Here is a 22,247-nt window from a genome sequence, read left to right as displayed (position 1 = left end):
AGAGAGAGAGAGAGAGAGAGAGAGAGAGAGAGAGGGGGGAGAGGGAGAGAGGGAGAGAGAGAGAATGGCATTTAAAGAAGAAAAGAGAAAGGGATAGCACTGGGAAGAAATGAAACAAGGGAATGTATTATTTCCTTCACCTCAGGATTTATTTCCCATTAGCAACTGGAATTTTTTTTTCTTCTCATTAATCAATTAATCTTTTGGTAAATAAAATGTTTAAAATGTCCATCACATTTTCACAGTACCAAACGAGACACTGGTTGTGTCTGAACAAGAGCCCAAATTGCAAAACATTCAATCAACAATGACAAAACAGACACAAGCAGAACATCCTCACACGATTGATTAATTGATTCATTTCACTAATCATGTCAGAACAAATCAAAACCATCAAAAAGGTCTTTCCAAATGTGTGATTGGCCACTGTGTCTCCACAGCATTTAACTTTTACTGCCCAGATGAGAATCCTGTTGAACTTAAATGCAACCTGAACAAAGTGCACAGTCCAGTTTAATGCACTTTCTTTTTTTAATGTAAATTAATTCTCCTTCAATTTTTTAAATGGACAAGTCCAATCTGCTGCCTTCTGGGAGGGGAAACACAATATCTCTTTTACTATATTATACCTGATTTTATTCATATAACGATATTCAGCTTAAACGTTCCCTCAAATGTTGCCCTAAAATACTATAGCACAATATGTTAGTGCTATTCAAATAGGTCAGGCGAAGAAAGAAAGTATTCCTGTCAAGTAGTTCACTATAACAGCCACTAAAGGGCGGCATTTCCACACTCAGCACAGGACAGGCGAACCACCCGATCACAATCTTTCAGTGTGCAGAGTGATGCATGATGGTCAGCGTAGTACCAGACTACTCTTTCTAAACCAGAACTACAAATTGAACCATGTGACATACCAAAACCCACAGTGACAGGTTGTGCGTGTGCACGCTCCGTGACAACTGTCTGCGGAACTTGTGCCGCCTCCTCGGCATGTGTGTGTGTGTGTGTGTGTGTGTGTGTGTGTGTGTGTGTGTGTGTGTGTGTGTCGGTCGTTGCTTCCTATTTACTGAAACTTGAAACAGGTTCACGCAGAGCAACAGCAGCAGCAGCGCGGAGGGAGCCGACGGTGACATGTCTGTGCTGTGAGGCGGTGCATGAGCAGGTAAAGTCAGGATGAACGCGTATGTGTTGACGTCAAGTTAGAGCGCACGGATCTACAACTATGAATTTATGACAGCACGTTTGTGTTGCTATGAAGTAGGTGTGAAGTTTTTTGTTGTTGTTTTTTTTGTTATATTTCCGCGTGAGGCTAAATTAGCGTGATCAAAATGAAGTTTAACGGTTATTTGAAGCTTCGGATCGGCGAGGCGGTTGGACTCAAACCGACCACCTTCTCCCTCCGCCACTCTGTCATCTTCAACAAAGCCCCTCCGTTCCTGGACCCCTACATGGTGGTGAAGGTGGACCACTACAAAATTGGACAAACCGTCACCAAACAGAAAACCAACACGCCGACGTTCAACGAGGAGTACTGCCACAACGTGAACGACGGGAAACAAATCGAGATGGCCGTTTTCCACGACACTCCAATCGGATACGATGACTTTGTGGCCAACTGCGTTATTCAGTTTGAGGACCTCATCAAAACCTCCAACACAGCAGAAACGTTCGAGGGATGGGTGAGTGGAAAGTAAACATATTGAGCCTAAACTGGAAAACAATTATGTAAACATGTTTATTTTTAAATATGTATACTTATGTACTTTAACTTTAACTAAGTAAGATTTTCACTCACTGTAAAATAGATCTGCAAGCAGGTATACTTGGTCCGAGCCAAAAGCACACTGACCAGAGGTGACCCAGAGGAACAGGCCATCTCTGATTAATACATCTTATTAATAATACTAATACTTTGGGTATTGATCCGACCACCGCTACCAGAGACCAGAAACCAAGCAGTACTTATACGCTAGAACAATATCTGGCCCCAGGTTTTTCTGTGTGTCAGTTTACTTGTGCCAGTTTACATAAAAACAACTTTATTGAGGAACATATGTGAGAACAATATCAATACATATAAAAATTAGGTAAAAGAGAAGATGTCTGGGAACCTTGACAAGTGGCCCGCTTTTCTAATCCAATCTTGACAATAAGAACCACTAGATTCATGGATTAATTACCTCATGTGTTTACTAGCCACAATCAGAGGGGCTTGAGGAGTCAGGGGGACCCTCAAATCCAAGATGTTTATCATATCTGTCTTTTCAGTTATTTCTGGTACAGGGAGCTATTGTCTCAAAACAGTATTTACCCATTTACCTTCTTGAAGTATACTGTAAAACTGATTTTTAAAAGAATAGAGTTCCTATGATGGACTTGGATTACGAAAGTCATAAAAAAGTTCAGTAAAACTCCTACAGGTTCTCCTCTCTACACGAGGGTATCGTAGTTTTCCCAATGAGAGCTTTGATACATGCTGAACAGTATTTAAGAGCAGATTCATGAAACAAGACATGCCGTTTAGCTCAGGGCGCTGTTCACTACACGTGTCGGTGTGAGAAATGTTGTTTTTCTGCCCGAAGACATCAACACTCCCTTGTATGCACAGGCGCTCTGAAGGCTAACACCCTCACAGGTTCACATCGACAGGTCTCAGTGTGGGCACGATGCACTGGACAGGTTCCCCTCATGTTTTGCACCCGTTGGCTTAGAAACTGTATGATCTGAAACCACCCACTCCACTGCTGTTGCAAAGGTGTTAATTCTGCTTACAGATAGTCATACCACAGTGTAGAGTGCACAAACAAGACACACATCACCCCAGCCTGCAGAGCATTTGACCTGCCTGTACAAACAAATGTGCGGTGATAAAAACCCTCCCCCCACTTTGCCTTTCTCGGGACCGTTAAGGAAGAAAGTGGACCTCATCAAAGATCAGATTAAATGCCTTATGTAGAGTATCGCATCAGTCTCACTCTCTTCAAGACACAAACATAAAATTGCGCCTTAAACTGGAGTTTCCCCTCCTCTTCCTTGTCTTCATCCATCTAGGACTATAAGCCCCTGCAGGTGTTGGTGAATGTAACCTGAGCCTGTTTAGGCCCGGAGCGGGCTCAGGTGGTATCGACCACGTACCACGTGAACACTCTCGTCACACGCAGAATGGTCTCTCTTCTACGGACATATTCTCCTTCAGCCGACACAGCTTTTGTCAATTAAGCACGTTTGTTTATCACCCAGTGAGTTTATATTTTGCAGCAAAAACACTTCATTTCACCTGTGAAAGAAAGTAAATCAATTCAACAGCCCAAAGGGACCTTACAGGAACTGTAATGCAGAACAGATAAAAACAAAACATGAAAGCTGATGCTACGTTGTGCATCGAAACACTGCTTCAACATCACAACTTTATATGTACAATAATTAGTAACATTCTTAAAATGAGTACAATTCAAATTATTGATGAAATGTAAGGACCAGACCTCACTGACCATCCAGACACTTCTGCGGTTCATCACCTCTCACCTGACATTTACATTGACTGTGCAACACAGTGTGGGCAAGTCGCGGGAGCATAGCGGAATATAACTTCAACCAGTACGTCAACAAACAAGCGAGTACGGTGCACTTAAGAGCATTCAGGACATAAGGCACCATAATTACACTTTGGAGCAACAGAACAAAGTACAAAAGAGATAAGAAAGAAAATAAAACATGTGCAAATGTATACAAATAGGATGCACATAAATTATGTTATCGACTAATATTGAAGGCATTCAAGCTTCTGCACGTTTTACATACATTTAAAATGTGTTATAAAAGCGATGAGAAATTAATATCCTTATCCCCCCCCCCCCCAAACATTTGGGGGAAGTGGTGTGAAAGTGGAGCCCGGCGCGTAGTTTTTCTCGACGAAGTATTGAGATGTAGTTCTCTCACTTCAAGACACAAGCCTGAAGTTGTTATCCGTTAGATCTGAACTGTGAAGGGTTTGCTTCACATGTGCGGCAGCAGAGACTGAGGCACAAGTCTCCACACGCCCACTCTGCTATTTATCACAGTGTTCCCACCGTCTGATCAGAGCTCACCATGAAAACACTCGCTCTCTTTTGGCTCTTTTCCAAATTTCTCTTCTCTCTCCTCCTCTGCACACAGTCCAGTTTGATGCACTTAAACCTTAGTTACTCATCTCCTGCTTTGAACTTCTTTTAACGTGATGTCAGAACTGACATCACGCGTCTGAGACATTCACCATATGACATTTAGACTCACAAGGCCAGTTTCCTTTTCCTTTGACACTACGTGGCACTACATTGTGACATCTTGGACTCCTTTTGAGCTCTTTAATTTCACAATATGTTGTCAATAATAATCCGTATTGGGGTATGTGTGGTGTTGGAGTCTTATCAGGCTTGAAGTAGTCGAGTCCCTCTGAGATGCATTCAAACTGGAAGTAGGTTAAATATGGGCCCTCAAGCAAAGTGTACTGCTTGCTTGGCTAAAACGGGCCCCATCCCCTGTTTGAAAAAAAAAGAAACTTCCTCATTTTGTGATGGAGCATTTAGAGTTCTGCTTTTAATCTACAGCCTCATGCTGCCTTCAGCCACCTCTATTTTAGATCGGCCCATCATCTATTTATTTATCACCCTAATTTATAAGTTCACCTTTTTTTCAAGACGTCTTGGTACAATGCTCATATATCCCCCTGCCTATGTAGATTTTAAGAGTTAACGATCGCTGAAATTGTTCCTCCTGGCCAAAGCCAGTAGCCAATTTACGTTTTTTACAACAGCCAATAACTCTTCCTATATACATAGAGATATTGTTTTAAGAGAGCCTTGAAAAGATGTGAAAACTGTCCTTTTATTCCTTTTGTACAGCTGAGCTGTTTCACCGACAGAGAGAGACATTTCAGGAATGCATTGCAGCTCTTTAGCCCTTTCCTAGAGCTTGGCCAGAGTAAGCAAAGGGAAAAAGATATAGCACACATAGAGGAAGTGTTCACAGTGGACAAGTCAAACTTGCTGTCTAGACAGTAAGTTAAGAGACAGGATATGAGCAGGTAAACGAAAACAAAACCAGTCGAGATGAAGTGAAATCAAATAAAGTTTTACAGTAAATTTGCCAATTGAGTCGCCAAAATATTCACCTAATGTGTCACTGTTTTGTGGTTAGAAATAATTTTCCACACGGGGGTGTATGTGTAGTATAAATAGAACAGATCTTTATTTAAGTGTACCCTGACCCAAGTTTCCACTCAGTGGTTTCTGCAGGAAGTATCTCTTTCTGTCTCCCCGTTGCTGTCCATCCCTAAGAAGAACCTCTTCTGTGTGTCGAGCTTTTTGACGTGTACGCGGACGTCATCACTCCCAGCTGAGCATCGGGTCACCACAAAGCTCTGCAACAAGCCCAACCTGCCAGACCTGCTTTGCTGTCTTTCAGACACACTGTCCAAATTCCTCAGACGTGATGTGCACACTGAAGAACGAAAACATTTAGCTCCATTCATCCTATGGAGAAATGTCCCACGCCGTCTCATATGCCCGTTTTAACCCAGTTATTCTAACTAAACCACCAATGATTTTTAGTTTTATCATTTCAAAAGCGTTGAATGTGCCATATTTCTGGTTTCCTTTTTGTTTCATACGGGGGAGTTTTGGTTACATTTATAATGAATTGGTCTTAATTGTAGTGGATGCTAATATCTGTCCGTGCTGTTTCTGTTTAGCTATTTGAGTATGCAGAAATGTAATTGTGAGTTTGTGTGTCTGCAGATGGACTTGGAGCCAGAGGGCAAGGTTTACATTCATATTACACTCACTGGATCCTTCACTGATGGTAAGGTTGCTGCTTCAGACTGAAATGCAGCTCGGTGTTTCTCCTCCTGCAGAAACATCGCTATTGCTCTTCTCCTCCTCTTCATACTTTTTCACACAATCTTGAACAGCGGTAACCGTTCATACCAACTCAGTTAGTCACTCTCTTGAGACTATTACTATTCTTCGAAACACGGCCGACTGTTTTGAATCGTTATCTATGAGCCATTGATTACCCAGAGTGCAACTGTAGCTAATCTCCTGTGATGAGAGGAACGTTTCCTTTCATCTGTAGCTTTATTATGTATGTGATCTTTTAACTAATGTAGATGTAACTCTCTAAATTACACCAGTAGGAAGTGACCTTGCAGGTCTTTTGAAGCAGAAGTCTGTTTAGCTGGTGGCTACTTGGCCTCCGTTACGTTTCCCTTTTTTGAATCTGCTGCCATCATGCCTCACTGCCAGCCAAACCTCATGAAGCACTAACATTTCATTTACCTATGAAATGCATGCCAAATGCATTCATTTACAGCTTAAACTAAGGTTGTCCAGGTGTTTTGCCCTGAGTTTTTTTTTATTTTACCAGCATTGTTTAACCTTTTTAAAATCTCCTGGCACACCACTCTAGAATAGCCTCTTTTTCCTTTTTTTTTGCCCTCTGCAGAGTCCACTGGGATGTTTGTTTTCCACAAAAGCACCTGTCACAATACTCCTAGCAGACGTCACAATTTACTCACCAAGCTTTGGAGATAAGCTTTATGTGAATATTTTCAGAGTGTACGTTCTGCATCATGTCATGTGCTTTAAAGGTCACTATTTTTGAAACACAGGTGACCTGAACGGCAAACAAAAAGTTTTTTAAATGTTCACATTGCATGCTGGTCAACCTCTAGCAGGAGCTGCAGAAAGCACAGAGCAATGAGAGCCAGCTGCCAAATATAGAACAAAGAACGAGCTCATACTGATGCCGGTGAATGCAACATTCAACACTAGAGCTAGATGGCATGGTTGAAATTAATGAATTACTGATATTTATATACATTATCAAATGGCACATTTGTTCAAAATAAAGAGTAAATATTAACATAATGTTTAATGCTGTGAACTGCTCCATTGCTATGTGTAGCATAAATAATAACACAGTATGTTCACATCGTTACACGATTCCACTAAAGGTTGATAAATAATATGTAATTTATGCAAACATTTGAATAAATCAAACCAAAGAACTTTCTGGTCGGGGAAACGCAACAAATTATTTATTGTGGACATTTTACAGTAAGAAAGTAAGCAGTTGTGCATATGATAGAATTTCTTTCAGTGCACAAAAACACTGTATTAAGAATGTAAAGCCTCCTTCTCACACTTCTACCACAATGGTTGTTTGCAGGGGGATGGCGGGGGCTCAGCATACAGGTTTCCGTAATGCATGCTTGGGTTTCCATCTCACAAATAGCTTGACTACACTTATCTGGAACTACAACACATGAAGCCAAGCAATGCAGATGTGCACAAAGACAATACGATATGCACATGAATTTGCACGATACAATCTCTAAAGGACTGTTGTTCAGACTTTTCTCTAAATAGCCTGTCTCTTATTCCGTCTGTCTTCTCTTCATCTTTCCTCATTCTGTCTTCTGTCTTTATCTCATATTAGTGACCTTTTGTCATGCAACAGTTAGAGTTGGATTATATGGAGAAAAATGAATTGAAGATATCCTTCTGATAATGATATCACAATATTTGTTGAGGTTTGGAAACTCATTTGTTAAATAGTGGTTGAGTCACAAGACAAGCAGGGAGTTTTGCACCTGACATTGTCAAATGTAAACATCATTCTGGGAAACATTGGACTTGTACTGAAACAATTAATTTGATCCATCAAATGTAAATGTAATAACAACAAGTTATTCTTATGTTCCAGCTTCTGAAATGTGAAGATTTTATTCTTTTGGATGTTTTATGTCATTCCCCTTTAAGACTTATAACCTTATCAACTTATAATAAGTTTTTGCCAGGATAGTCTTTCTAGGTTACTTTCTTTTCCCTCAGTGTTTGTTATTGTAATACTCAACAAGTCCTATTTAGAACATGAGGCAGTGGTGCACTTCAACCTCTTGTGGTGATAATTTGTACATTTACATTAAAACATCAAACACTTAATTCTGAAAGAAGAACGGAAACTTCACCTGAAAAATCTGTTGTTTTTTCACCCGTTTTCCCAGATGAAAAAAGCACCTTCGAAAAATGACTTAAAAAATATATCACCAGAATATTTATTTTTCTAATTGCCAATTTAACATATTTGAGCCCAAGTCACTTTTATGTAAATGTCACAAAATAACTAAATCGTTTTTCTGGTTACATAATATTTTAAGTTGAAATGTTACATTCTTACACCTCCAGAAACATGGCACAAATAGTCAACTGAAGTGCTACACCAATGCCGGTGGGAATCTAGGCCTTTAGCTGCCAAGTGCTCCACTGCGTTCACCAGATGGTTGCTAAACGTGTCTGTTTACTGTTCGGTGCTGAGCATGTAGTGTACATTGTGCTTAATGGGGGCCTTTGAGCTGAAAACAGCTGCCTGTTGTAGCTGTAAACGTTGCTATGTGACATTAAAGTTCTGGGTTACAAAACCAGAACGAGGACCTGAAAGATGTTATAGAGCTCTGTAGAGTCAGGTGATATTAATATCTTGTGGGTTTGTCACAATGAGTGACCCCTTTCACATACAAGTAGTGGTATGATACATTTCTGATGTAGAGATATTGATTCCTTTAAAGAAATCATGATAAAATCGATCTATTTTCAAATTTCAATTTTTGTGTTTTTAAAACTTTATCCCTTATGGCATTATGGTCTAGGAATTAATATATGGATTTCTGACTCATTGCATTTGTCGCACTCATTTTGTCTTCACACAAACGTTTGCTTTCTTTTCTTTTTGTCAGATGACGCCACAGAGCACAGCTACAAGCAATTCACAAGGAAGAGACAGGGGGCCCTAAAACGGAAGATCCACCAGGTGAACGGACACAAGTTCATGTCCACTTTCCTCCGTCAGCCCACCTTCTGTTTCCACTGCAGAGAGTTCATCTGGTGAGAAAGTCGAGCTACGACAAATCCCTGGAGCCTGCACGTATCCGTGTGCTCTGTAAGCTGGATCTGATTGTGTGCCTTTCTCTCTGTTGTAGGGGTGTTTTTGGAAAGCAGGGTTACCAGTGCCAAGGTGAGCAGACCTTATTTTCTCTTTCTGTCACAGCTACTTAAACATACAGACACTGTTTGACACTGAGCTGTTGCTTTCTCCAGTGTGCACCTGTGTGGTTCACAAACGATGCCACCAGCATGTCGTCACTGTGTGTCCACGCATGAAGAGCCCAACAAAAGAGCCGGTAAGAACAGTCTTGACTGTACGATAAGACACGACACTCGACTTCAGGGACTCAAGCATGTTGTTGCTGTTATTTTTCACCGCTCAAGCAGTTTGTGTGTAGTACAGGATGTGCAAAAGATAGCAGACCTTCTACAGCCCCCTCCTCCTCCCACACACACACACACACACACACACATACCCCTGATTAACACCTGCAGTAATACACAGACTGCACAGGTTCCTGTTTCTTTCTTGAGATGGTCACTGAGCTAGAACACTATACTTTTCCACGCATGCTTGTTGTAGCATTTTCACACGTTTCTATAAATACCTCTGTGCTTGTTTTAGCATTGCAACGTGTCCTTTTTGCTCTGTCTTACGATATTTTGCTGATCATTACAAGTTTCTCTTCCATTGGAAAATTTAGAAAGAAGCAAATGCAGCAATAAACAGAAAGGACTATGACAAAAATAGGAACATGCAGAAACATTTTTAACTATGCACTCAGTGCTAGAATATATACACGCGTGGTTGAAGATACTGTTGCAACACATAGTGGATAGTTTACAGTATGTCTTCTCTCCACAGCCCATAAGCCAAGGCTTCAGCATCAACGTCCCTCACATGTTCAACATCCACAACTACAAAACGCCCACCTTCTGTGACCACTGTGGCTCCCTGCTGTGGGGAATAGTCAGGCAGGGGCTGCACTGTAAAAGTAAGACTTGCGTCAACACTGGTCTCTCAAAATCCAATCTCAAATGTCCTAATTTGTCTATTATTGAGTGTTCCTGTCTGTGTGTGTGTGTGTGGTCTCTCTCTCTCTTCAGTCTGTAAAATGAATGTTCACATCCGCTGCAAAGGCAACGTCGCTCCGAACTGTGGGGTCAACAGTGTGGAACTGGCCAGTACGCTGGCAAAGATGGGTCTGCAGCCTGGAGTGCTCTCTAAACGCAACTCAGTGGTACAGAGGCCGAGTCAAATCAGTGTTGATTTTACTTAATTGTAGCTTACTACTGTGTTTTTTTGAGTTGTGTTAAATGTATGTACTTTTGCACAGGCCAAAAGTGCAAGTCCGATGAGTGCCCCCACTGAAAGGAGGGAGAGTACAGCCACTCAGCAGCAGACTTTTCGACTGGGCATCTCAGACTTCACCTTCCTTCAAGTCCTTGGCAAGGGCAGTTTTGGCAAGGTGGGAATGACATAAGAGGATAATGAGAACTGATGGAGACCTAAGTGAACAATAAGGAAGCCGGTAGAATGTGGGAATATGGTCAAGAGGCATTTAATTCAGATAAATTCAATAACCTTTTTCAAAAGATTTTGTAACATGAAGCCTATCATTTGGTATTTCCAGTACTAGAATACATTTACTTACACGGATAAACCTCATATTCTGATAGGATTTGCATCAAGGTGACGCTGAATTTGGAAAACGCGTGTGAATTCTCACCTTTCCTACTCTTGTGTATGTTGTGTCTACAGGTGATGCTGGCGAGACTAAACGGCAAAGATCAGGTTTTTGCGGTCAAGGTGTTGAAGAAGGACATCATTTTGCAGGACGATGATGTGGAGTGTACCATGACGGAAAAGAGGGTGCTGTCACTGGCCCGCTGTCACCCCTACCTCACACAGATGTACTGCTGCTTCCAGACGCCGGTCAGTACAGATTACACACACATGCATTTGTATTATGAGGGCAATCTGTGCATTTTTCCAATCAACAGAGGTCATGTTTTCATCTCAGACCAAATACTGCCTCCCTTGCTTTCTTAAAGAAATGTTTTCAGATCAAGATGTGGCATAAATAAGTGTTGTTCCTTGAAAAGAGCACCGTGCAACAAAGATTGTGCAACTTTGCAGTAATACTGTATTTCTTTGATGGTAGTTAACTTGCACAAGATAATTTTAATCCAGTTTAAATAACTAGTATGCCAGATTATATGTTACTTTTCAGTATAGCACTTGTGTTATTTTTAAGCATCACATAACAATATAACAAACTGTATGGTATTAGTTTAGTCTTTTTCTATGTTATTACATTGATGCCTTACACAAGTCTTTATATCATTCAGATGATTCTTCTGAGTGCTACAGTGGTCTTCATGTGTCATAGTTTTATATACCTACAGCCTTGCTTATCAATACATTCAAGTAAATACATAAATACATATTGTACATGTTAGTAAATAGCATGGGATTCATTTGAGTGAAATATCATGAATTACTCCCCACACTATTTTCAGGTCCATTAATCTGTACCTGCACGTAAAACGGTTTAGACACAATGCAGTGTATACAGTTAGCATGTGGGGTGTTATTAGGACACGGCATTGTAATGCGTACATTGGTCAGCAGGTGGCAGCAGTTTCCCGTTGTTGTTGCTGAGAAGATGTGAGGGAGTAAATACGGCTCAGTTGGCTGAGCTGTTCCTCCCAGCAGACAGGACGCGCCTAATCTGCTTTCATTGTTTGAATCGCCACTGACCTACTTCATCTGGGATCAAAATAGCGTAGCACAACTACTGAATGAACGGACGCATTCAAACCCACACACAACCACAGAATAGCCTTTGTTCCACCGCACACCATCTTCTACTTTTAGATGTCTCGTTGTCCTTTTTCTGAGCAGGTCGTCACTATAATTAACTTGACATTTTATCGTAAAAGCAGCAAGGAACGCTTTGAAACATCTTCAAAAAGGTTCAAATTGATCAGTCTTTACGTTTTGTTACAACATTGCTATAGTAAGAAGTACTACATGTTGACAATTGAAAGAGTCGTCTTTCATCCATTTTGAACTTTTCTCCAGAGTGATTTTCTTTCTTGAGTGAGAGGGGGGGGGGGGGGGTGTTGCATCTGTGGTGAGGTGGAGTGGGCACATATTTTTTTTTTTCTTTTACCAAATGTTGTGTCCTTGGAAAATTGTCCTTCAACGCGGCAATTCATCATCATCTGCTCATCTTGAGCATTAAAAAGCTAATTAAATCGTGTCTCGCATTGCCAGACATTTAGCTCATCAAGTCGACAGAGGTTCGGAGAAGGTCTTGCAAAATACATGAGTAAAAGTTAACTCTGGAAATCCCAGAGGCTACCATTAGTTGGCTTTGAATTTAAAATGCACACTCACACAGGAAATAGCATCTGTGGTTATTTTAATGTTCAAGTAGAATTGTGTAATTTAATTGAAGTAACAGTGAACCAGTTTTTTGAGAAAAGATAGGTACTTGCACTTTATAACTCAAATGTCAGTGTGTCTAGCATTTTGAAATGATACAACTCAATAGAGACGAACAACCAAGACACTATTCTAGTGTGGATTTAAAGATTTCCTTTACAGCTTCACAGCTACACCACACACAGTACAGCCTGCTTTACTTGTGCAACACTATTAAACGTTATTCATCTCAGGGTGAATACAAACTACTCTAAACCACAGAGCAGTAAAACAGAGGCAGCTGTGGCTGAATGTCCTGATCACTTCAGGAAGCTTCATGAGCAGATCTCTACATCACATTCTACATCACATTCTCCCGCAGTGTTTATTTTCCCCCAGGTTCTCATTTTCCAGATTACATATCGACCATAGCCTGTAATGAGAGAGAAAGATTTATGGGTTTGATCAGTATTCTTTTTGCCCCGTTGACTTTCAGCATTAGTTAGTTGCATAGGAAGTCATTAAAACAGACATTTGTGAAATGAACGAGACGCAGACATCATCTTTGAAGCAATCTGGGCATGACCATGGTCATGGGTTCTTGAACTGGATAATAACAAGGAGTCTAGTGTGGTTTGTATTCGCATGTTTAAATCTCATTCACTCTTTCTTTTGCAGGACCGTCTCTTCTTTGTGATGGAGTTTGTGAATGGTGGCGATCTTATGTTCCACATCCAGAAGTCCAGGAAGTTTGAAGAGCCTAGAGCGTGTTTCTACACAGCAGAGATCACCTCCGCTCTCATGTTCCTGCACAGCAAAGGCATCATCTACAGGTCAGAATCAGGGAGCACAAACAACAATGGGCTTTGCAGTCCAAGTCTACATCTTAACTAGATATTTTCTCTCCTAAATTAGCATTTTGAGGAACGTAATATTACATTCACTACAAAAATCCTTGCTTCAAATGAATGGCACGACAGAAAATGTATGGAAATAGGGAAACTGCAATGTAGACATTCAATTGGTTCACCAAGATGATTGAATGTTTTCTTGTTTTAAGAAAAACATTTTTGCGATTGCTGAATATCATAAAATAAATGTATTAAAGGAGAACGCCACACATTAATCTCAGTTTACTTATCGGAATATAAAATTTCACAGCCTTCAAAAAAACGTTTTTATTATGTCTTGATGATCTCATTACCTCTGATAATATAATCAGGGTCATATATCGAATTGGGTTTGGAGACTAAACATTTATAACAGAAAACCTACGTGGCATGAAAAAGATGTGGACATTCAAACAGGGACAGTCTAACTAAAGCACAATCCAGCATTATGGGATCTTGACCCATATTAAGGACTTAATTCAGGTTACTGCGTTTTGTCCTCTGTTGCATCAATGTTGTCCATTTGTTTAATCTGTCTTTGGTGAATTTATGGGAGTGAAATACTAAATCTTTGGGATACTCCTTTAAGATGTACGTGTTCCATGTTTTTATCCAGACATCATTTCCTCACTTTTGAGTTGAAACATCAGTGCAGTTTTTGAAGTCATCCATCATACTGAGTTTGCCGCTGTGGTTTCATCGCGGCCTCCTCTCAAACTATTGTTATCCCTTAATGAATTCATTCTCCAGGCAGCTCTTGCAGCACAGTGTGTTGCAGCCAAACACTTGGACTGTGCATCCAAATGTTCACTGTTAACTCAGTGTCGCCTGTATTTTCCTCAAGGCTCATGCCCTATAATGGCAAGCACAGCGTAACAACAGATTGCCACAGAGTGCATGCTATAACAGCATGGTTACAATATTCTTTTTATGTGAAATGCACTTCCATAATATACTTTAATGTTGTTGTTTTTTAAAAGTTGTATATGATACATGCTCCTATTACAGCATCAGACATTTGAGTATGTGCTTTGAGACCTTTTTAAAATGCTGTTGTACTTGCAGGGAGTTGGCTGGCAGAGCCCAGCCTCCCTGCCAGTGCACGTTGACAAGAAAGGTGGCATCATGTGAGCTAAATCCTGAGTTATATTTAGTGGTCCAAGTGTTCTGTGTCCCCGCATAGCATGACTCTAGCTTAAGTGGCCACACACAGTTTGCATGCTACAACTGAAATAACAAGCCAAAGAGCAGCTTGCACATCAGGCCAGTGCAAGACGAGCGGAGCTTATGCTGCCTCCTTAAAATAAGATTGTAGCCTCAGTCACTGTGTTGTGTAATATACAGTACTTAACTAGATATCTCGCTAGATATAATCTCTTTTAGCTTGGCGTGAAGTCGTGCTTTGAAGCTTTCAGTTGATCCAACTGCATGTTACCGTCCTCCTCCAAGAAGTTTAAAGATGTTGTTTTAAAAATCCTGTGGTTATTCATGACATACAATACATCTAGTTTTGTTGAAGACTTCATTTCAAACAGTGTGAACCCAGGCCGGCTGACTCTTAACAACAGTTTAGTGAGGAAAGTCTGCAGGGGGTGAATACATTATCTTGAACAGCTGCTCAATGTCATGCAATCCAGTACAAAAGCCCTGCAACAAACACTGCCTTTGTGAAACTGTTAAAGCTTTGATGGGACTGTGCTAGAGAGGCGCTGTGTTGTGCTGTCTCATTTGTTTTGTCCCCACCATCACGTTAGACAACAAACCATATTAGGAGGAAACAAAACATTTTAAAAGAATGGATTTTAAAAAATGCAATCATTTCAGCGCTTTAATTCATCTTGTATATCAAGGCACTGCTAAATTGTAATTAGTATCACAGTGGTACAACCTTAAGTTGATGTGTATTTGTATAGATTTCAAAAGGCCTGATAGTTTGTCCAGATGTGCTCTTACCCTGTAAAACCACAAAAGAAAAAAAAAGAAATGACGTGCGTCATAGTGTTTTTCAGAACTTCCTTTTTCTCTTCTTTGGAAATGTTTCTATTAGTGCAACTCTACTTCTTACCCAGTTAGTTGTCCTTGCAGTGGGATACAGTTCAGTACCTCATTGTTGTGAATGTTCTTACTGTGGATACCAATCTGTCTGACTGACCCACTTCCAATAGAAAGAGGCTCAAGTGAAATCAGGTTTTGTCCTCCAGTGTGTTGCGGTGCGTGGGTGAAGGAGAGCAGGAGCACTCGTTGCAGTGTGTTAATTGCATCGTGATGTGTGATGAGGGCATGGTAGTAAAACCGGAAGGGTTTGGGATTCATTTCTCAGTGGACACATTCATACTGAAATATTCACACCAATATTCATGAAAATGAAGTGAGCGGAACTGCCCGTATATTACAGACACCCACTGAAACTAAAACTTATTTACCGGCCTCAACAGTTCTGTTATTGCTGTTGTATTAACCCCGTATATGCTCTTACTGTGGTCTTGTTGTGTTAGCATCAGGGTTGCTCTCTTTTGGCCTGTTTGTAAGGCTGCGAGGGAGTCACAGAGTTACACAATCTGTTTACGTTAAAGAAGAGCGAACCAGATTAATCCAACCAAACCAGTGTTACTTGATCAGCAGGCTTCCTGTTTCTTTCTTTTCATTCAGAATGTCAGTGTCACTGTATTTGTCTGTTTGTCAACATCATTCAGGATCCTTTTTTACATTTGTTTTCTGCTGGAGAAAACGGGATATAAAATAATCTGTTCTTTTTTTAAGTTGTGTGTATCTCCCAAATGTTGTTCGTTGTCTTTAGCACCAGCCTGTGCTATAACATAGTATCTTCTATCCAGCTTCAGACAATATGTCTGTAAAATGACCTTGGTCTTAAATTGGGTCACCTTATTGCAGATTAGAGCTTAACTTCAGAGCCCACATTTAGAAGGTTTAATCTCACTCTCAGATGACAACGCAACAGCTCACATGAACACAGAGGAGATCTTTTTCATCATGTGGTTAGTTCAGCACTGGAGAAGATACTTCCACTAATGTGACAATACAATTTAGTTTCAATTCAATTAATATTGAGATATGATAATGATAACTTAAAAATGATAAAAAAATATATATATATATTTAATTTGTGTGGTAAAATTAAATCAATTGTATTGATATACCCCCAAATCAAACTTGATTTTAGAGGAAAACAACCAACATTGATAACCCCCAATAAATAGGTGTTCCAAAATGAATCAACAAAACAATATCACCGTATCTTCATTTACTTCCAGTGCATCTGATTACATCTGATGTAGTAACCTGTAAGAATATGTTCCAACAACTGGATTCAGAAAACATATTGTTAGGAAGTCCACAGAAGACCATCTCTTTTTGTTACTCCCTCCCTCGGTATAATTAGAAACAATACCAACAAGGTGCGATGGAGACTGAGCACAAACATATCAGCAGCTGTTGGAGTCCAGTGCATTTTGATGGTTGATTTATTTCTGCTGGATAACAATGCCCAAAACAAATGACTAATATTCTTTTACTTTCTGTGTTTGTCTTTCAGGGATCTAAAATTGGACAATGTTCTTCTTGACAAAGACGGTCACTGTAAGCTGGCGGACTTTGGCATGTGCAAAGAGGGCATATTTGAAGGCGCTGCAACAGCAACTTTCTGTGGGACCCCGGATTACATTGCCCCCGAGGTCAGTTTCTACACTTGAACACGCTGAACAAACATAACTAACTTTAAGATAACGTAACTTTAAACACACACAGTTTGAGACCCATAACTACTAATAATGACAGATATGTAACGTCAGCAGAATCCAGTGAAGCATAAATTCAAACACATTTAGCCTCCTGCAGCCCAGGTCTACTGAGTTCATATGATGCAGTTCCAAGTCCCATCCTCTCTCCACCACACCACCTTACAATAAACAAACACTGTGGTCACTGCCTGTAACTCCCTCCTGACTTACTGGAAGTCAGCGTACCTTTCATCAGAATGCACTTTTACAGACGTGCTTGGTTTTCATAATGAGGGATTAAGTGTGTGTTCCCATGTTTGAGAGATTTTTCTCTGACCAAAGCTGAGTGTGTCTGGATTTATGAAAGGCTTATTTGTTGTCCTCAACACTTGCTCCTCAGTGGCAACACACAAACCCAACACGTCTACTAACTGAACCTCATGAAGTGGTTTTAAGTTTGCTGTAATGCTCTCCGTGCTGTGATGGTTAACTTTAATGGTGTGACATGCTTCCACAGATCCTGCAGGAGATGCTGTATGGGCCCTCTGTTGATTGGTGGGCTCTCGGGGTGCTCCTCTATGAGATGCTGTCGGGACACGCTCCCTTTGAGGCCGAAAATGAAGATGACCTCTTTGAAGCCATCCTCAATGAAGAGATTGTTTATGCGTCTTGGCTCAGCGCAGAGGCAGTGAATATACTCAAAGCTGTAAGTCTGCGTCTTTTAAAATGGTTCATCAACTTGGAGAAGTTGCATGATGGATAAAGCTGGATGAAAGCAAAGGTGTTGCTGTCGTCTTTGTTGTTTGGCAGACATTTACCCTCCTCAGATGGCCGCTGTCTGACTTTTTTCACAGTAGACAATTGAAGGAAATGTTTATGAAGCTTTTTTTAATACTCAAAAACTGATGGAGGAAATCAATTGCTCACTGGCCTAGTCAACAGCATTGTGGAGAAAAAACCAATAGGTTGTGAACATTCCTGGACAGTGTAACATGAGCCTGCCGTGTGATATATTGTATATTTCTGTGATCAAGGTTTGTTGTCCTTCAGACTGACTGACACTCTCTGACTGCAGAGTGACCATGGAGCTCTGCCAGACAGCTGTTTGGCCCGGGTCTCTTACATAACTATATTAAGGCATGGTCCACTGCCCAGTCACAGCACACAAGCTATAAATACGACGACACCCCCTCCCTCCACTCCCCCCTTCTTTGCACCCAGTTCTCCTCTTATCCTTGTTGTCATTCCAACATGCTTCAGGAAGCAAAGGACCGACCTCCCCTGGGGATTTGTGTCACTGCTGCCAGTGTCACATGTTATGTAAAGATGCTTGTTGGTGTGATTGGATTTGACCACTGCTGCACTATTTATATTGACGGTTGACCCGTTGCAAGGTTCTCCGTGTTCCAATAAGCAATTTCATGAAGTTCAATTGAGTATGTTGACAATAAGTTTATTTTAGTGGTTTGTGTGAAGATGGTTTATAAACAGGTGGATGTTGATTGTCAGTTGAAGCTATGAATTAGGTCAGAAACAAATAATTACTTTCGTTGTTGTTTTTTTTATTAATCATTTAATCTATAAAATATCCAAGGACCTTATAAAATGCCCATCTCCAAGGGCGACGTCCTCACATTGCCTTTTTTGTCCAACAAACACTCCAAAACGCAAAGAAGTTTGATTTACATTCATATAAAACACCCCCACTTTACAGAAGCTGGAAGCAGCAAATAACTAATATTTAGTTTTACAGATGGACAAATTGTTCATTAAATTATACATTTTCTGCCGGTTGACTAATTGTTCAATCAACTAAGAGTTTCAGCATTTCTTTCTGCTGGTGTCGAGGAGAGTGGCCTCTTCATGTGGTAGTGCTGACATGGCAGGTCTGGTGCTGACGTGTAGCCATGGAAAGATGGCACCAAACTCGGTGCAATACATTTTCTTAAGTTTTGTGGTCTGTAGGCTCCTCAACTGATTGACCCCTGCTTGTCTGTCTAACTCTCATTATTACCACTTCATGGGCCATACTGGTGTGTTTTTAAAAAAATATATATATTTTAACCCATCAACTACAAACCAAGTCAAAGTTATGCTTGCAGGTGACTACATAAACATGAAACTATGTTTCCTCCCCCAAAAGATGTCTTTATGTCATGTTTATGTGTTTCTGCAAGTTTATGATGGTGGTCTTGCAAAAAAGGACTAAACTATGCAACGCTGTAAACAGTAGGGTGTTTTAAGTTCAACCCCACCTCTTTATCTCCTTATCTCCCCTTTAGTGCCGCTCCTCTTCATCTGCATTTACGTCTCTCTTATTTCCTTTGTCTTACTCTGTGAACTTGGTTTTTCTGAGGCATGTGGTGTCAGTTAGGCCATTGTCAGTTAATAGTGTCTTGAAACTGATATAGCGAGACCTATTGATCTTTCCAATGACTTCGGGTTAATCTGGCCACTGTCGCTGTGGAGACGACGGCCCGTCAGCCTAGCCTGAATGTCACCGCCAGCCCTCAGGTGTGCACAGACTCCTCGGCCAAGAGAGAGCTTTTCAAAACACATTTGTGTTTTCAGTTTTGTCCCAGAGGCAAGTTAAAACAAAGTTTTAAAATGTTGAGTTTGTTTTTTCTGGACTCTACAACCCACCACCACGCTGTTCTATTGTTTTTATTGCGTTCAACAACACCAGGAAGTTGAGACACCTTAGTTGCACTTGATTGAACCCAGCTGAACTTTCTTCAACTAAAGCATTGGGGGATGGGCCAGATACAGGCCAGGGTGTGTTTGTTTTGAGTAAGTTGGAAGGTTGCCTGGATGTCATCTTGGCTGGAGTCCAGTTTGGCATTACTGCCAAAAGAATCTGGTCTGATCTAGTTGAATAACATTTCCTCACTATGTACGGATCATAAATAATTGATCTGCTGATTCCAAAGTGGATCCTACCGTGTAACTGTTGCTATTGTGTGTTATCTTCTCTTGATAGTTAACAGATTCTTTCATTTTCTTATTTAATCTCTCTGAATTCATCCATCATTTGGTTTTCACAGCTCTTGACCAAAAACCCGGCCCGGCGCCTGGGCTGTGTGGCCTCAGAGGTTGGAGAGAGCGCTGTGACCAGCCACGCCTTCTTCACTGGCATCGATTGGGAGAAGCTGAATCGTAGAGAAATGGAGCCACCTTTCAAGCCCAGGATCGTAAGTGACACGAATGGTTTTATTGATGGCATGGTAGTGTGTGTATCAATGATAATGAGGACACTCAAGTGTGGTTGTGGTTGTGTGTTTTTTTGCTAAAATCTTGCTGCTGATAGATAATGCTTTATTATTCCCCTCCAGAAAACACCAGAAGACGTCAACAACTTTGACCCAGATTTTACTCAGGAAGAGCCCACCCTCACGCCCATCGATGACCCGCTGATCCCCTCCGTCAATCAGGAAGAGTTTCGTAACTTCTCCTACACCTCGCCTGAACTGCAGGAGAGCTAAGGGTCTCCTCGTGGATCCGCCAATCATCCTGCCCTCTCACTCTTCTCTGTGTCTGTGACTTTTTCTAAGACATTTCCCAGTGGTACTTGCAGTATGGTGCTGTCACATTCCCCAGAGACATGAAGGTGCAAAATTGCCAAGGAGTCAGTCAAAACGCATGCTCGACGAGAACTGGGGCTGCACCCGATGAACTCTTAAGCATTCCTACAATTCCCCAAAGAGTGGCATGTGATCATCTTTTCAAAAATGACATTTAGTTTTGCGGTTCGGACACATTCATTCAAGTGTCTGTGTAGAAATGGTGTATTTGACATGTTGGTATGTTGTAAACTTGTTTGACAAAGGTGTACAACCTCAGAATTTTACTGTATATTTTGCTCTGGATGATTTCGCTTCCAGTAACTTCAAATGAAAAAAGTATTTTCATGAGCACAATGGCATGGTTTGTGTTTTATTTTTGCACATACACTGTCTAGGGAAAGGAAGAAATAATGAGCCAGCCGACCAGAGATTCCCAGAAAAGTCGAACTGAGTGAGCAGATGAAATAGCTTCTCAATGATGTGAGCCTACTGTGGAAAACCTGACCCACACACAGTGGCACAGTGACAGTTCAAACAATTACAGGGATGATTTGTCTCAGTAGCTGCAGTCAAGTTTTTGATAATAAATGACGCTTATTTTGTGTTTATAGGTCAAACTCCGTAAGAAAAACTTGGCATCAGTCTCAATGATTCTCCATGTAATTGAATAAACCAGGCATGTTGAGGATTATGCAACGTTTCATCTGAGGTGAAAGCTCTGTGGTGATTCACGCTGACTCAGACGTCCAAAACTTTTGAGATTTCGCCACACAGTTGTCAGGGCCAGAGGAACAATGCTAGTATGGTGTTTGCCAACTGCCATATTCAAGTGAGTCTTGGTCCATCTGAAGGTTTCTCAAGAGTAACAGTAATCATTTAGTAAGCTGCTCTCTGGTTACACACACACACACGCGCGCGCACACACAAACTCTCTCTCTTTGTCTTTTTCTCTCGCTCTCTCTTTCTCTTTCTCTCAACAAACAGCTTTTGAAAGCTTCCAGGTCCGTGGGTAGGCTGCCTGGGTATTGAGAGCTCACACAGGGGCATTTTCAAACTTGCAAATCCCATACAAGTTATTGAATACTCTCCCTGCTGAACACTTACACCACCCTCAATGTGAAAATATTAAAATTAGGAGGAGACAGAGAGAGAGAGAGAGAGAACCTAAAATATTAACCCTTCAGTACAGTAACTTTGGCATCATCATGGTGGGGGCCTTCAACTGTTCATTTTGTCATTGCAAACCTGTAGAGACTAAACAGGAAACCACACTGCGTCATTACTGTTGCCTTTGATCGAAACAGGAAGACACAAGAATACAAGAATTATGCTTTTGGGACACTTTAAGAGGCGTGAATACAGTACAGTTGCTGTTGCTGACAACAACAAAGGAAAAAAAGACACTCAGGTATATTGTGTTCCCTGTGCTGACCTTTTAGAACGGAGATCAACTCTTCCTGTTAGTTTCAAGGAGGAAGTCTACAGGCTCCACATTACATCTGTTTATCTTCTCAACCCCATATCCTGTTGAGGACTGTGTGGTTATATACTGTAAATTAGTATTGTGTATATAGTTTAGTATAATTTGAAACTGGAATCAGTGCTGCTATGCTTTATTTACAAAAACAAATTGAAAATGGTTACTAATAATGCAACTGAACTTTCCTAACAAATCCTGTTGAACAGCATTTTAACTT

General features: G+C 40.8%; 1 protein-coding gene across 1 annotated transcript; it reads left to right on the top strand.

Annotated features, from left to right (window-relative positions):
• Positions 1-1,106: 1,106 nt before the first annotated feature.
• Positions 1,107-21,184, top strand: prkcha (protein kinase C, eta, a). The gene is made up of 14 exons (XM_079174226.1): positions 1,107-1,685; positions 5,781-5,844; positions 8,780-8,927; positions 9,023-9,057; positions 9,141-9,223; positions 9,793-9,922; positions 10,035-10,168; positions 10,265-10,396; positions 10,690-10,863; positions 13,039-13,193; positions 16,804-16,942; positions 17,505-17,693; positions 20,032-20,178; positions 20,320-21,184. Exons 1-14 carry the CDS (start codon positions 1,335-1,337, stop codon positions 20,467-20,469), a joined length of 2,031 nt encoding a protein of 676 aa, XP_079030352.1. The 5' UTR covers positions 1,107-1,334; the 3' UTR covers positions 20,470-21,184.
• The last annotated feature ends 1,063 nt before the right edge of the window (positions 21,185-22,247 follow it).

This window comes from Pholis gunnellus (genome assembly GCF_910591455.1).
Source record: "Pholis gunnellus genome assembly, chromosome: 15".
NCBI classification, from domain to species: domain Eukaryota; kingdom Metazoa; phylum Chordata; class Actinopteri; order Perciformes; family Pholidae; genus Pholis; species Pholis gunnellus.
This window is presented reverse-complemented; position numbering and strand designations above follow the sequence as displayed.